Source organism: Rhipicephalus sanguineus, chromosome 9 (assembly GCF_013339695.2).
Source record: "Rhipicephalus sanguineus isolate Rsan-2018 chromosome 9, BIME_Rsan_1.4, whole genome shotgun sequence".
Lineage (NCBI taxonomy): Eukaryota > Metazoa > Arthropoda > Arachnida > Ixodida > Ixodidae > Rhipicephalus > Rhipicephalus sanguineus.
In genome coordinates, this window is record NC_051184.2 from 11,431,346 (window position 1) to 11,443,679 (window position 12,334).

Genomic DNA, 12,334 nt, shown 5'->3' on the forward strand with positions numbered 1-12,334 from the left:
CCCCGAAACCTGGCTGGGGACGTTTGAAAGGAAACACCGACGACAAGCTGCGCCACATGTACTTCTACCTGGAAGAAGCAGCAAGGACATGGCTCGAGAACTGGGGGTCCACACTTCGAACCTGGGATCTCTTTCAGAGTGCTTTTTTGGAGACGTTCACGGGCGTCGTCCGAAAGGAAAGGGCCGCAACCTTGCTGGAGACACGGGTTCAACTCCAGAACGAAAACGTGACCATCTTCGCAGAAGAAATGACCCGGCTGTTCCGCCATGCTGACCCCAACATGCCAGAAGAAAAGAAGGTTCGTTTCCTCATGCGAGGAGTATAGGAACAACTCTTCGCCGGACTTATGAGGAATCCACCGAATACCGTCCAGGAATTCGACTCAGAAGCCACGACCATCGAGAAGATGCTGTAAATGCGAACCCGCCAGTACAACCGCCACTTGGTCCAAGACAGTGCAGCGGTTCAAGCCATCGGCTCCGACGATCTGCGCGAGACCATAAGGGCCGTAGTGCGCGAAGAACTTCGCCGAATGTTCCCGTCATGCCAGCCTCAAGCTGCCTCAATCACAGACATCGTCCGAGAGGAAATCCAGCAGTCGCTGGGCATCCCCGAGTCAGCGCAGCCGCAGCTGCAAGCAATGAGCTACGCTGCTGCAGCTTGACGCAACGCCCCCCCCCCCCCCTCCTCGCCCACGTCAAGACGCCGCGCCGCCCCAGCAGTTCCGCCACCACCACCGACGTCATATCGCCCGCCAGCCGGCCAGCGATACACGCCGAGGGAGACCGACGTTTGGCGCGCCCCCGACGACCGCCCACTCTCCTACCATTGTGGAGCAGCTGGCCACACCTACTGCTGCTGCCAGTACCGACATATGGGACTGCGTGGGTTCGGCATTGACGCGCCGCGTCCACAGCGGGGTGAAAGACCACGCGACATCGTCGACTACCTCGCAGGAACGCAGTGGACGCCCCGACAACCTTCCCGTTTGCTGTCGCCAGGCACTTATGCCTTACCGCAGTGCCGCCAGTACACTGGCCCAACCCGGGGCTGGTCACCTAGCCCGTATCCAGAAAACTAAGGGCAGCAACCGATGGAGGTGTGGTTGCTGTACGACGAAATACCAAAGATCCTCCGCCGCCGACGACGCCGCCGCGACGAAATCTCAAGAACACGATGCAAACCAGACTTAGCCCTGACGACGAAACCTCCGTCCCTGAAGAAGACCTGCCGACGAGGCGTAGAAGCAGCGGGACAAGCCGACCTAGCCGTAACCCGATGCCACGATTTAACCGCAACGCAAGACGACGGATTAGCAACCTCGACATACTATTCGACGGCCACAATGTCACCGCTTTCATCGACACTGGTGCCAACTATTCTGTCGTCAGTGGACCATTAGCCACAAGATTGAAGAAAGTTAGAACCAATTGGCAAGGCCCCGAAATCCGGACTGCTGGGGGCCATCTAATAACTCCGGCTGGAGTGTGGAGTGTGCACCGCAAGAGTCACTATCAATAACCGGACTTATCCTGCGAGCTTTGCAATCTTACAGCATTGCTCTAGGGATGTGATACTTGGGATGGACTTCCTAAGCCACCACGGTGCTGTCATCGATATGAGGTCCGAGTCAATAACACTAACCTCAGAAAAAGTGCTGCCGCCACAAACGACGCCAGGAAACCTCGTATTGAATGTGATAGAAGAGCACGTCACCATTCCGCCTCTCTCCAGCATCATCATTTGCGCCGGCACCGAAGAACCCGCAAACCTTGAAGGTGTCATCGAGGGCGATCAGCACCTACTTCTACGCTGTTTGCAAACGTATATCCCTAACATTTGAAAAGTAAATGTGGGATCTGCTTTCCTGTAAAGAAACCCCTTTGTTGTGTGTCGCTGCGCATGAACGCCTTTCAGGAAGACGTCCCCTTTCCTAAAGCACTTGAGAGTGCCCGTGGGTCAGAGGTACAAGGCAGGATAAGATGCACCGGCCACAGACAAGGTGTATGATGAAAGACCAGCGACGAGCAAGGACGGCCATGAGCAACTCTGCAGGAGAGCGCAAGTAGGCCTCAACTTTCCCTGTGTGTTTCCTGGATATTTCCCTCATCGTCTGCACAGCCCAGCAAGTGAGTTGGGTCACCATGCTCTCTTCAAGAACTGTTGGCTACCCAAACAGAGGTCAGAATAGTCACAGCGTTGCTCCTTTCTACATCACCAGCTACACAGGCAGAGGCCCGAGTCACTACAGCTCACCGAGCCCATCTTCAAGCGACTACCCAGGCAGGTGTCTGGAGTTATCACGTCCTACCGATGTCACACTCAAGAACGAGAACAAACGTGTTAATGGAAAAGGTCTGTTCTGTGTCATCATGTTGTTCTCTCACTTGCTTTGGTGCAGCTGAGGCATTGCCATTGGGGCAAGCGGACACTGAAGCACGTGGGAGTTATCTAGGCCTCACTAGGCAGGAAGAGTTTAGGTAGCATTTGTGCAAAACTGGATTCCCAAAGAAGGTCTCAACAGGCAGTGTAGTTTGTGGCCCGAGAAGCACTACACCATAGTCTATAGGGGAATGTCACAGCTTATCTCAGGCACATCAATCCTCTGCTTTGCTATGACAAGTTTGTATAGCTACATTAGCCAAGCTATTCCCAAAATCCAACTGGGCACTTTTGGCAATATTGGAGCCATGCCCTTGACCCTGCTGTGGTGATGCCTTAGATGAAGCAAACAAAGAAGATAGGCCGAGATAAGCACCAATGTACTGAGAAGGAGACACACCACAGCACAAGAAAAATCACACATTGTAAGCTTTAAGCAAATAAGGTCACACAGTACTCGTGTGCCACCAACCTGAGCACAGGCTCGTGTTGTTGCAGGCCCCAGTCAAAGGAAATGCCACCCAAGGAGGAGAAGGTATCCCCTGCGTAGAGGAGCATCGTTGGCCACCCTCCCTCCCTTATGCGCACTGACAATACACGCACCTTGTAGGTCCTGCCCAGTCACCTGAAACGGTTGAGGTGAGCCTTCCAGCAGAAGTAGTGTGGCACCAACCAACTTGAGGGAAGCCAACTGGTCGACAATCACAGCACAGTGCAACTTCTCACCTGTGCCTGCGTGAAGCATACAGCCCGCTTTCCAACTCTGGACTTGCAGTGGAATACTCACCAGAACATTAAGCAGCGACTGATCTTTACAGCGCAGGAGCCAAATGTAAGTTGATCAATGTAAGCAAACAGCTGCTGCAGACTGCATAAATATAGCTGACACACCAACAATACTTACACAGGATAGCCTCCCCAGGTAAAACAAAATCCTGCTGGAAATACTTTTCATTGTCAGTTCTCATTTCAAACTGGTCTTTTACAGACACTACTTCTTTTTTTCTCTTATCAAATGGCACAAGCTCACATCAGCCACTCAAGGCACACACACATACAGCCCATTTCTCTAGTTGACTCTGACATAGTGTCTTTTGTTTGTCTCAACATAAATAAAAGCTCAATTTCACTTTTCATTCTGCGTCACCTGGTGGCATTGGAAACAGCCTACACAAAGATATTTCTTGTCATTGATGATAAAAAGTATCAATCTTCTGAAAGGAATTTGCATGAAACATATTGAAATTGTTGACGTGCATGCCTCTACATTTATGTTACACCAAAATATATTATTTCATGTCCATTTTCAAAATAGAGGATACAGTCACACTTGCACATATTGAACTCACAAAAAAAATATAGTAATCAGTTTGATATATTGCATAATTCGATATGAAACCTTTTTAAGCATTTACCATATTTGCAGTGCAAATTTCAGCGTGCAAATTGGCTTTACAGCACTCCTTCATATTAATGCAAGGAAACCAGCTTCAAGACAATTTGCAGGAATTTTTCTTTCGTAATTTTTTTTTCTGCAGTTCGTTGTTTGGGGTGCGGGTTATATTGCAGGGGCGGGTTATAGGCGAGAAAATACAGTATAAATGTAAACAGCGCCTCAACGTTGTTAATGATAATCCCTTTCGCTGGAATCATCACGAGGTGTCTGGCTGGCACCTGCCTTCCCGTGGCAAAGGTTGGATGATTGGGACACCTGCGTGATAATTCTGTGAGCGGGATAATGGCCAGGCTCATACTGCCGTTTACTGAATTGGATGGCACCACTAACAAGAACGAGAGACAGTAAGAGAGAGTGGCTGGTGCGGGTGGACTCGGCAGCCGAGCATAGACGAGAGAGGAGAGACGAGAGACATTCGAACAATGAAGGACGAAAGATTCTCAGCTCCCCTAACCCAGTTGCAAATATGTAGAATAAACTTCTTGTAGCATTTAGAAACCTCAGCGTCAGAGTTATTGATAACGAACCTTTCTAAAAAAATTCTTGGTGTCAACACCCATGATTCTCAGCGGCTACAAGAAGTTGAGCGACAACCGATACAACTGGACCGAACAAAGATGAAGCATCTCCAAACAAAGAGCACCATGTTGCGCGTCGAGTTGAAGAAGCTTGAGCGAGGAGCTCATGCTACTGAAGACCAGAGATGACTTGGAGTCAGACAAACAGGACCGCATCGTGACAGTGAGGGATGAATTGGAGGCAATCACCAAATAAGTGAAGCAGCAAGGTGCACTCATCGAACTGCACGTTAGCGACGACGACTTTGGCAAGAAGTACGCAGGCGTGCGAGAATATGAAGCGCTCATCACACGTATGCGGACCCAACTTGGGCGCTTGCAACGACAGAGCCTGTCCGGTGGAGATGTGGATAATGGAAGCACAACCCCCTTATTGTCCACCAGCTACACAGGGCCCCTCAAGCTGCCAGAACTGGAACTCCAAAAGTTCAGCGGCGACAGACTTGAAAAGCGGCGACAGACCACGCTACTCCAGCAGCAGCAAGTGGCCTATGTGACATCGGCCTGCTGTTCCTACATGACGACTTTCGGCCACTACAAATTGGAAAGGTTGGCCGAATTACTGAAGTTCTTCCGGGGCCCAATGGATGCAACTGCGCCTGCATGATACGCCTGCCAGGTGGAACCAACGTACAACCTGTTAAAGGCAAGAGGTCAATGAGCTACGCTCATTCGGCGGGGAGTATGTTAAAAGGCGCCTAAACCACCCAGCGGTCGAAATTTAGTTGAGGTGAGGAAGTTGTGCTCGAGTTTAGAACGAACACAGCCTAGAATTTTTCGAAACGGTGCCATAATAGCGGAGTTACACGCGTTTGATGATCGGAACGCGACGATCGCTTCTTTCCCTCTTTCCTACGCTACCCTCTTCCAAAACTGCTTTGCCCTCCTCGCTGAGTGCCCCTCCTCATCTCACGTGGCATACGTCACCGCTGACGCGCTGTTCGAGACAGCGTCTACTTCCGGTTGCCGCGACTCCGGCGACTCCGACGCTCCAGCTCGCCGTCAACTCTGTGTGGTATCTGGGTGCACTGTTCGTTGACTAACCGCTGTTGCTGCCGTGCCGGCCCGTGCCCCTACGAATCGTGCCGGTATGGACCCTGTGTTGCACGCACGCCTTCAAAGGATCGCCAACGTGATGGATCCGTACGGGGACACGCCATGCCAGAACACCTCGGCTCGAGATGAGGAGCCGAGCTCGAGTTCACGAAGCTCATCAAACCGCAAGGCATGGATGTGTAATTACGCTAGCGACTTGGCGGTTGCGTTACGGGCCGCAGATGTCGATTCGCAAGCGGCAACACGACCAAGAAAGAACAGCAAGGTGCGCGCGAACAGCTGTTTGCAGAGTAACCGGAAGTCGTCGGTTGTCGTTCGGCCAATCGCAAGCATCGAAAGTGATAACGTCATCGAGTTTCACTGGTGATGCCACACATGTCAGTGGCGGGAATGGCGGGGACCGGAAAGGAGAAGCTATTGTTTTTTCGAAATTGTGGCGCGCCCGCGACCTGTAGCACTGCGGCATGTGGCATCGTTGATCGCGACGGCATTCTGCACGCGATGCGCTTGTTTACTTGAAATGTTTGGGAAAATGTCGGAGGGGGTTTAGGGGCCCTTTAAAGATAATCCCTTTCGCTGGAGTCGTCGCAAGGTCTCTGGCTGACACCTGCCTTCCCACAGGAAAGGTTGGACGATTGGGACACCAGCATGATATTTCTCTGAACGGGATAATGGCCAGGCTCGTACTGCCCCTTGCTGAACCCAATGGCACCACTAACAAGAACGAGAGAGGGAGAGAGAGTGGCCGACGCAGGGGGACGAGAGGAAGACGAAAGATTCTCTGCTCCCCTAACCCAGTTGTAAATATATAGAATAAACTTCTTGTAGCATTTAGAAACCTCAGTGTCATTGAATTATTGATAACGAACCATTTTATAACAAATATCTTTATACGCAGCTGAGCATGCTTGTCATGCACCAGAAGCCTACAGTTTGTCTTGGCCCTTCACCCTCTTCACCCTTGTTCTTCAGTAGTATCGTACTGAGTAGGGATGGGCGAATATTCGGGCGTTTCGAATATTCAAACAAACATTAAAGTATTCGAATTTGCTTCGATACGAATTTAGATTATTCGAAATGAACGAATAGTATATGTATATATTTGACCGTACATAACCCCCTGCAAAGGTGGTTGCACTGCAGCGTCTGGTTGCTGTGCCGTGAAACCACCCATCCAGGGGAAATCTGCACTGCCGCGAAGCGACACTTGAAGGTTAAATGTACATATTTTTTTCTAAGTTTAAAAGCGTGTTATACGGGCTTATATGCGCTAAGTATAGTAATTTTTAAATTGTAACGTATTGGACCACTTATAACTCGCACCCTACTGCTATTCAAATCTTGATGCCTGTCGTTGCGAGGAGACTTTACACCACATCATGTGCGACCGTCCGGTATATAACGTTCAGAGACAGTCACTGGCATCCATACAAGCGCACCTTGACAATAGACTTTATATCTTTATATCTCTTTATATCTCCCCCATCCCTTCCCCTAGTGCAGGGTAGCATACCGGTCCCTCTAGACTGGTTAACATCCCTGCCTCTTTTTTCTCTCCTGTTCCTTCCTTCCTTCCTTCAGCAAAAGCAGCATCGTCCATTTATTTTGTTTGTTTCTCCAGGGTCACTGCAGAAAGGAGTGGTAATAATTATTATGGTGTACTACAAGCAAAATTATTGGTGCACAATGCTAGCTAAATTAAATTATGTAGTGAAGAGGAATGTCCAGCCCTGCATCCACATTGCCAGCACTGCACGAGGCATGAGCTTGAGCTGCCTAGCCTGCTGTTGTTGCAACGCTACCTGCGCCTGTCCAGTTCTTGCTGCTACTACTGTTCGGACGCAACCACCGCTCTCAGTCCAGTGTTTGCATCATATTTTGGTGGAGGCTGCTGCGGTTTTCCCCAGCCCTTGATTTACGTAGCCGAAAGTTGCCGTCCGTCATGCCTGACGACGCCATCTCGACACCCCCACCGGCTTCACCACCCATGGTATGAGCCCAGCTTCTGTGAGAACCCGAGATCTTCAACCGCACCGATGAGAAAGATGTTGAGGATTGGCTTGAATCCTACGAAAGAGCCAGCACTACCAACAAATGGGACAATCCTATGAAGCTTGGAACCGTAATGTTTTATTTAACGGATGTCGCCAAGCTGTGGTATAAAAACCACGAGGCCGACATCCCCACTTGGACGACCTTCAAAATAAGCATAGCCGCAATTTTTGGACGCCCTGTTGTACGCAAACTTTGGGCAGAACAACGCTCCGAAGCCGGTCCCAGCAAATGGGTGAAACGTTCACCTGCTACATCGAGGACATTCTCGACCTCTGCCAGTAGGTCAACCCGACGATCGCTGAAGCGGACAAGGTGTGTCACATCATGAAGGGCATTGCCGACGCCGCCTTTCAATTGCTACTCTCTAAGAACCCTAGCACTGTCTCTAAACTCATTGAGTTTTGCAAGAGTTTCGACAAGCTCAGCAGACAGCATCTTCTCACGCGGCACCAACACGTCTGACAAAACCATCTCAAGCCTGGCTCGCGCTCTTTACCTTGAATCCCTGCTCTCCAAGATCAAGGAGTTTGTTTGTGCTGAGGTCGCTCATCAGCTTTTGCTGCTATCAACCGCTGGCCAACCACCATCGCCTTTGCCAGCAAACCTTCACCAGGTGATACAGGAGCAAGTTTGCGCGGCTCTGCCTTTTGCCTGCAACACTCAGCCAGCACCAACCCCCGTTACCTGTGTCGAGGTAAATGCCGAAGTTGCCGCATGGCTGCCGCCTCAGACCTTTGCACAATTACCACCAGCCGTGCCACTGTGATTAGCTCCCCGCTTCGATCAGGCAAGGTACCTCCAGAGTAGTGACCAATGGTGCACTCTCGACAACCGGCCAATATGTTTTGCGTGTGGGTTACCTGGCCACATCGCGTGATATTGCCGTCGTGTGCGTCCCTACCCCCAGAGCTTTGAACCTGACCCGTATGTATCACCGCGACCATCGTTCTCCGCATCACAGAACCCTGGTCAGATGTCTTCGTACACCAACAACCGCCATCCTGCTAACCGCCGCTCGCCATCGCCTCGACGCCGCTCGTTATCGCCAATGCGTCATCATTCTTCTACACCGGAGCAGAAAAACTAATAAACTAATTGCCGCAGTTCCAGAGGCAGGAACTGCATCCCCTGCGAAATCACCAAGGCCTCTCCCTTCACCGACGAATGTTATTGACGTGCATGTGGACAGCGTAGCTGCCCTCGCCCTTGTCGACACTAGTGCCGCAGTTTCCGTTATTAGTGCCAAACTCTGCCACTTGCTCAGAAAAGTTATGACGTCGCTGTCAAACCTATCCCTTCGTACCCCCAGCACAGATTGCATCATGCCGGCCGCTGCATGTACTGCTTGTCGAATGTAGCGACTTCGTCTACGTCATCGAATTTTTAGTGCTGCATTCTTGTTCCCTCGACCTCATTTTGGGCTGGGACTTTCTCTCCGTTAATAAGGCCGTCATCAACTGTTCTCGCACTGAGGTGGCATATGAAGCACTTATTGTCATGTTCTCTATCTAACACTACTTCGTGGACAGTGCGTCGGGCGTGTCCACTGTGTCGACCCATCGACCATCACTGACATGGTAACTGATTCCACCGCCGAACACGAAGTCCTCGGAGTGACCTGTGACTCCTTGCAGCACACGACTATGCCTGATGTACTGAGCAGCTCCATCACCGACATGTTAACTGTCCCTCAACGCGCCCAGCTTCTATGCCTCCTCGACAAGTTCAATTCATTTGACTGCCAGCATGCTTCCCTCGGCCATACGTCAGCTGTAAGGCATCGCATCGACACGGGTACCAATGCGCCACTTCGACAACGACCGCATCGTGTGTCTGCGACAGAGCGCCAGGTTATCGACGACCAAGTAGCTGAAATGATCAAGCACAGGGTCATCCAGCCTTCGAATAGCCCATGAGCATCTCCAGTTGTCCTTGTTAAGAAGGATGGGTCGATTCGCTTCTGTGTTGATCACAGTTGTCTTAACAAGATAACTCAAAAAGACATTTACCCTTTACCGAGAATTGACGATGCTCTTGACTGCCTCCAACGTGTAGAGTTCTTCTCTTCTATCGACTTACGGAGCGGCTATTGGCAAGTCCTCGTGGTGCCTGACAACCAACCTAAAACTGCCTTCATCACACCCGATGACCTTTATGAATTCTGTGTCATGCCTTTCGATCTTTGCAACGCGCCCGCAACTTTCGAGCGCATGATGGACAACCAGTTGCTGACTTTCCTAAACCTGCGTCTCTAAAAGAACTTCGCACCTTCCTTGGCCTTTGTTCCTACTTTCACCACTTCATTCGGAATTTTGCAACCATCACCTCTCCCTTGAATCAGCTCCTACAAAAAGACTCGAAAAGTTACGCTTGGTCACCCACTTGTGATGATGCCTTTGAAGAGTTACGCCGTCTGCTCACCACACCGCCAATCCTGCGTCACTTCGGCCCTACTGCTCCAACTGAGGTACACATCAACACCAGCGGTGTTGGACTTGGTGCCGTGCTCACAAGGCGCAAGTCTGGATTCCAAGAGTACGATGTCGCATACGCAAGCCGCACGCTCACTAAAGCAGAGAAAAATTATTCTGTTATGGAGAAGAAATGTTTGGCCATAATTTGGGCTCTTGGTAAATTTAGACCTTACCTATATGGCCACCCCTTCGACATTGTCACAGACCACCATGCGCTTTGTTGGTTCAGAAGAACTTGCATTTGGCCTAGTTGGTGCTTACTGTTTGACATTTTTTCGTTCGTCTTTTTTGTGCGGTCAAAATGTCAAACAGCTTTGTTGGTTATCCACTTTGAAAGACCCCTCCGGACGGACGATTAGCTCGCTGGGCTTTACGGTTGCAAGATTTCGACATGCACGTTGTCTACAGGTCTGGCCACCGCCACACCGATGCCAACTTCCTATCACACTCGCCTGTGTCAACCGAAAGCACTGCCTACCTATCTGCCGTGGACGAAGTACTTTCGTTCCCAGCAGGCTGCGACATGGCATCTGAGCAATGCAAGGATGCCTGGATCAGCACTTTTCTCCGCTTCCTTTCTAACCAGTTGACTTTTCCTTCACCTTCTCGAGCGTTGCGCCGTCAAGCTGCTCACTTTAAAGGGGTCATGAAGCACCCCTTGGGCTTCTTGAAAACACACATCCTGCGGAAAGCTGACACGGCTATGAACTGCTCTGCAAAATATTACAGTCGTGCGCGCCGCGTAAAGGCCACAAGCGGAGCGCGAAGTTGCCATTTCCTCAGGCGCCCTCTTTTCAAACAGAGGCCGGTTCTCACTCTCGTCGGTGGGCGGGACGTCTGCACGTTGACGTCGCGGATCTGCCAGTTTACGTCGCAACAGATATAGCGTGCTTATTGGCCGATAGCCGGATGAGATGCGCTTCTTGCCACGGGATGCCGCCACTTGCCCGCGCCGCACTCCTCAGTCTGCTAAATTTGCACGGTAGCCTCACTGCGCACGCGAATCACAGCGGGAGAGCGATCGCGTTTCATGACGCGCGCTGACGTAACTTCTTTCCCCCGTGCCATCCCTCCTTATGTAGCTTCCAGTGCACTCGTCGGCACGAGAAAAGAGAGAAAGCGCTGAGAGCGTGCGCCAAACCCCCGTAACTCCGCTCATTCTTGACGGATTCGAGAAATTTTTGCGGCAATCAATTCGGGAGGCAGTAAACCCCGATACTGAGGTCATTAGATCATTACTTGGAAAAGTGGTTCATGACCCCTTTAAGTTACCAATGTCTGTTCTCGCCGTCCGTGGGTAGATATAAACTGTTAATCACCTGTGGCGCATACCCGTATGCCGTGCCCCTTGGTAAACGGGCATGTGCCACACATGTCTAGAGGAAAGGGTTTGACGACGTACGCGACAGGACTTTCACGTTATTCATGTCACGACCCGACAGTCATATCCGTCAAATCCTCTTACCCTCCCATGCCAATTAGGATCTACACAAAGTTAAGGAGGCGCTCATGAGAGCATCCAGACGTAGGCAGGCAACCGACCGACCAACCGACAGACACAGACAGACAGACACAGATAGATAGAAACGCTCAAAGTGCCAAAGGTTCGCTAAGAAATGCTTCGCATTTAAAACAATGTGCGAGCGGCAGTGCGTGGAAAAGACGATGCCGCGTCGAGCGACAGCTTGGCGCTGTCACTTGAGCTCTACCACAGCATCTTCCTTTCCCCTTATCTGTTGTTGTCCTTATCTGACTTCAACGATTGGGTCCATGTGTTGGGTGCACATCATATGCCGGTACAGAAGACACTTTCCCAAACAAGTGAGTGAGTGAAGACACCAAGATGCACTCACGCAGCTCGTGTGCTACCACAGTGGCCTCTTGGCGGCTAGCCTGGCCCCACACAGCAGACACGTTGGCCTGTCGGGAACAGGGTCCTCCAGTGAACACAGCAGCCACCTCGGGCCTACTAGACTTCCTGCACACCATGAAATATGGACAGATTGGTATAAAGGAGGCAACATGCGCAACTTGGGGTCAATAAAAACTGTGCACAAAATCTCCTGTATAGAGCAACTAGTCCATTGTACTAAAACAATGTGCCAGATGAGCAAATAAGGCACAAGTAGGTGGCCAAACATAGCTTTAAAGGGGCCCGAGAACACTTTTTGACAAGTGGTCATAAATATTGCCAATGTGCGGTCGAGGCTTCTGCAAACAAACACATAAATATCACTTGCTCCCTTCTTCACAGTGACACCACCAGGTACACCAAAAGCAGGCCTAATATGTAGTGGCCAATTTTTATATCATTGAGAGAACATTCTCAGCG

At 50.7% G+C, this 12,334-nt stretch overlaps 1 protein-coding gene across 2 annotated transcripts in view; it reads right to left on the reverse strand.

The window, feature by feature from the left end:
* LOC119404591 (nuclear pore membrane glycoprotein 210) overlaps positions 1-12,334 on the reverse strand; it is a 345,697-nt gene that overhangs the window by 312,208 nt on the left and 21,155 nt on the right. For both annotated transcript variants that reach the window (XM_037671142.2, XM_049418937.1), the window contains exons 2-4: positions 11,856-11,980; positions 2,987-3,115; positions 2,856-2,925 (exon numbers count right to left, since the gene is read on the reverse strand). In XM_037671142.2, coding sequence (XP_037527070.1) covers positions 2,856-2,925; positions 2,987-3,115; positions 11,856-11,980 — 324 coding nt within the window. The remainder of the gene's footprint in view (positions 1-2,855; positions 2,926-2,986; positions 3,116-11,855; positions 11,981-12,334) is intronic.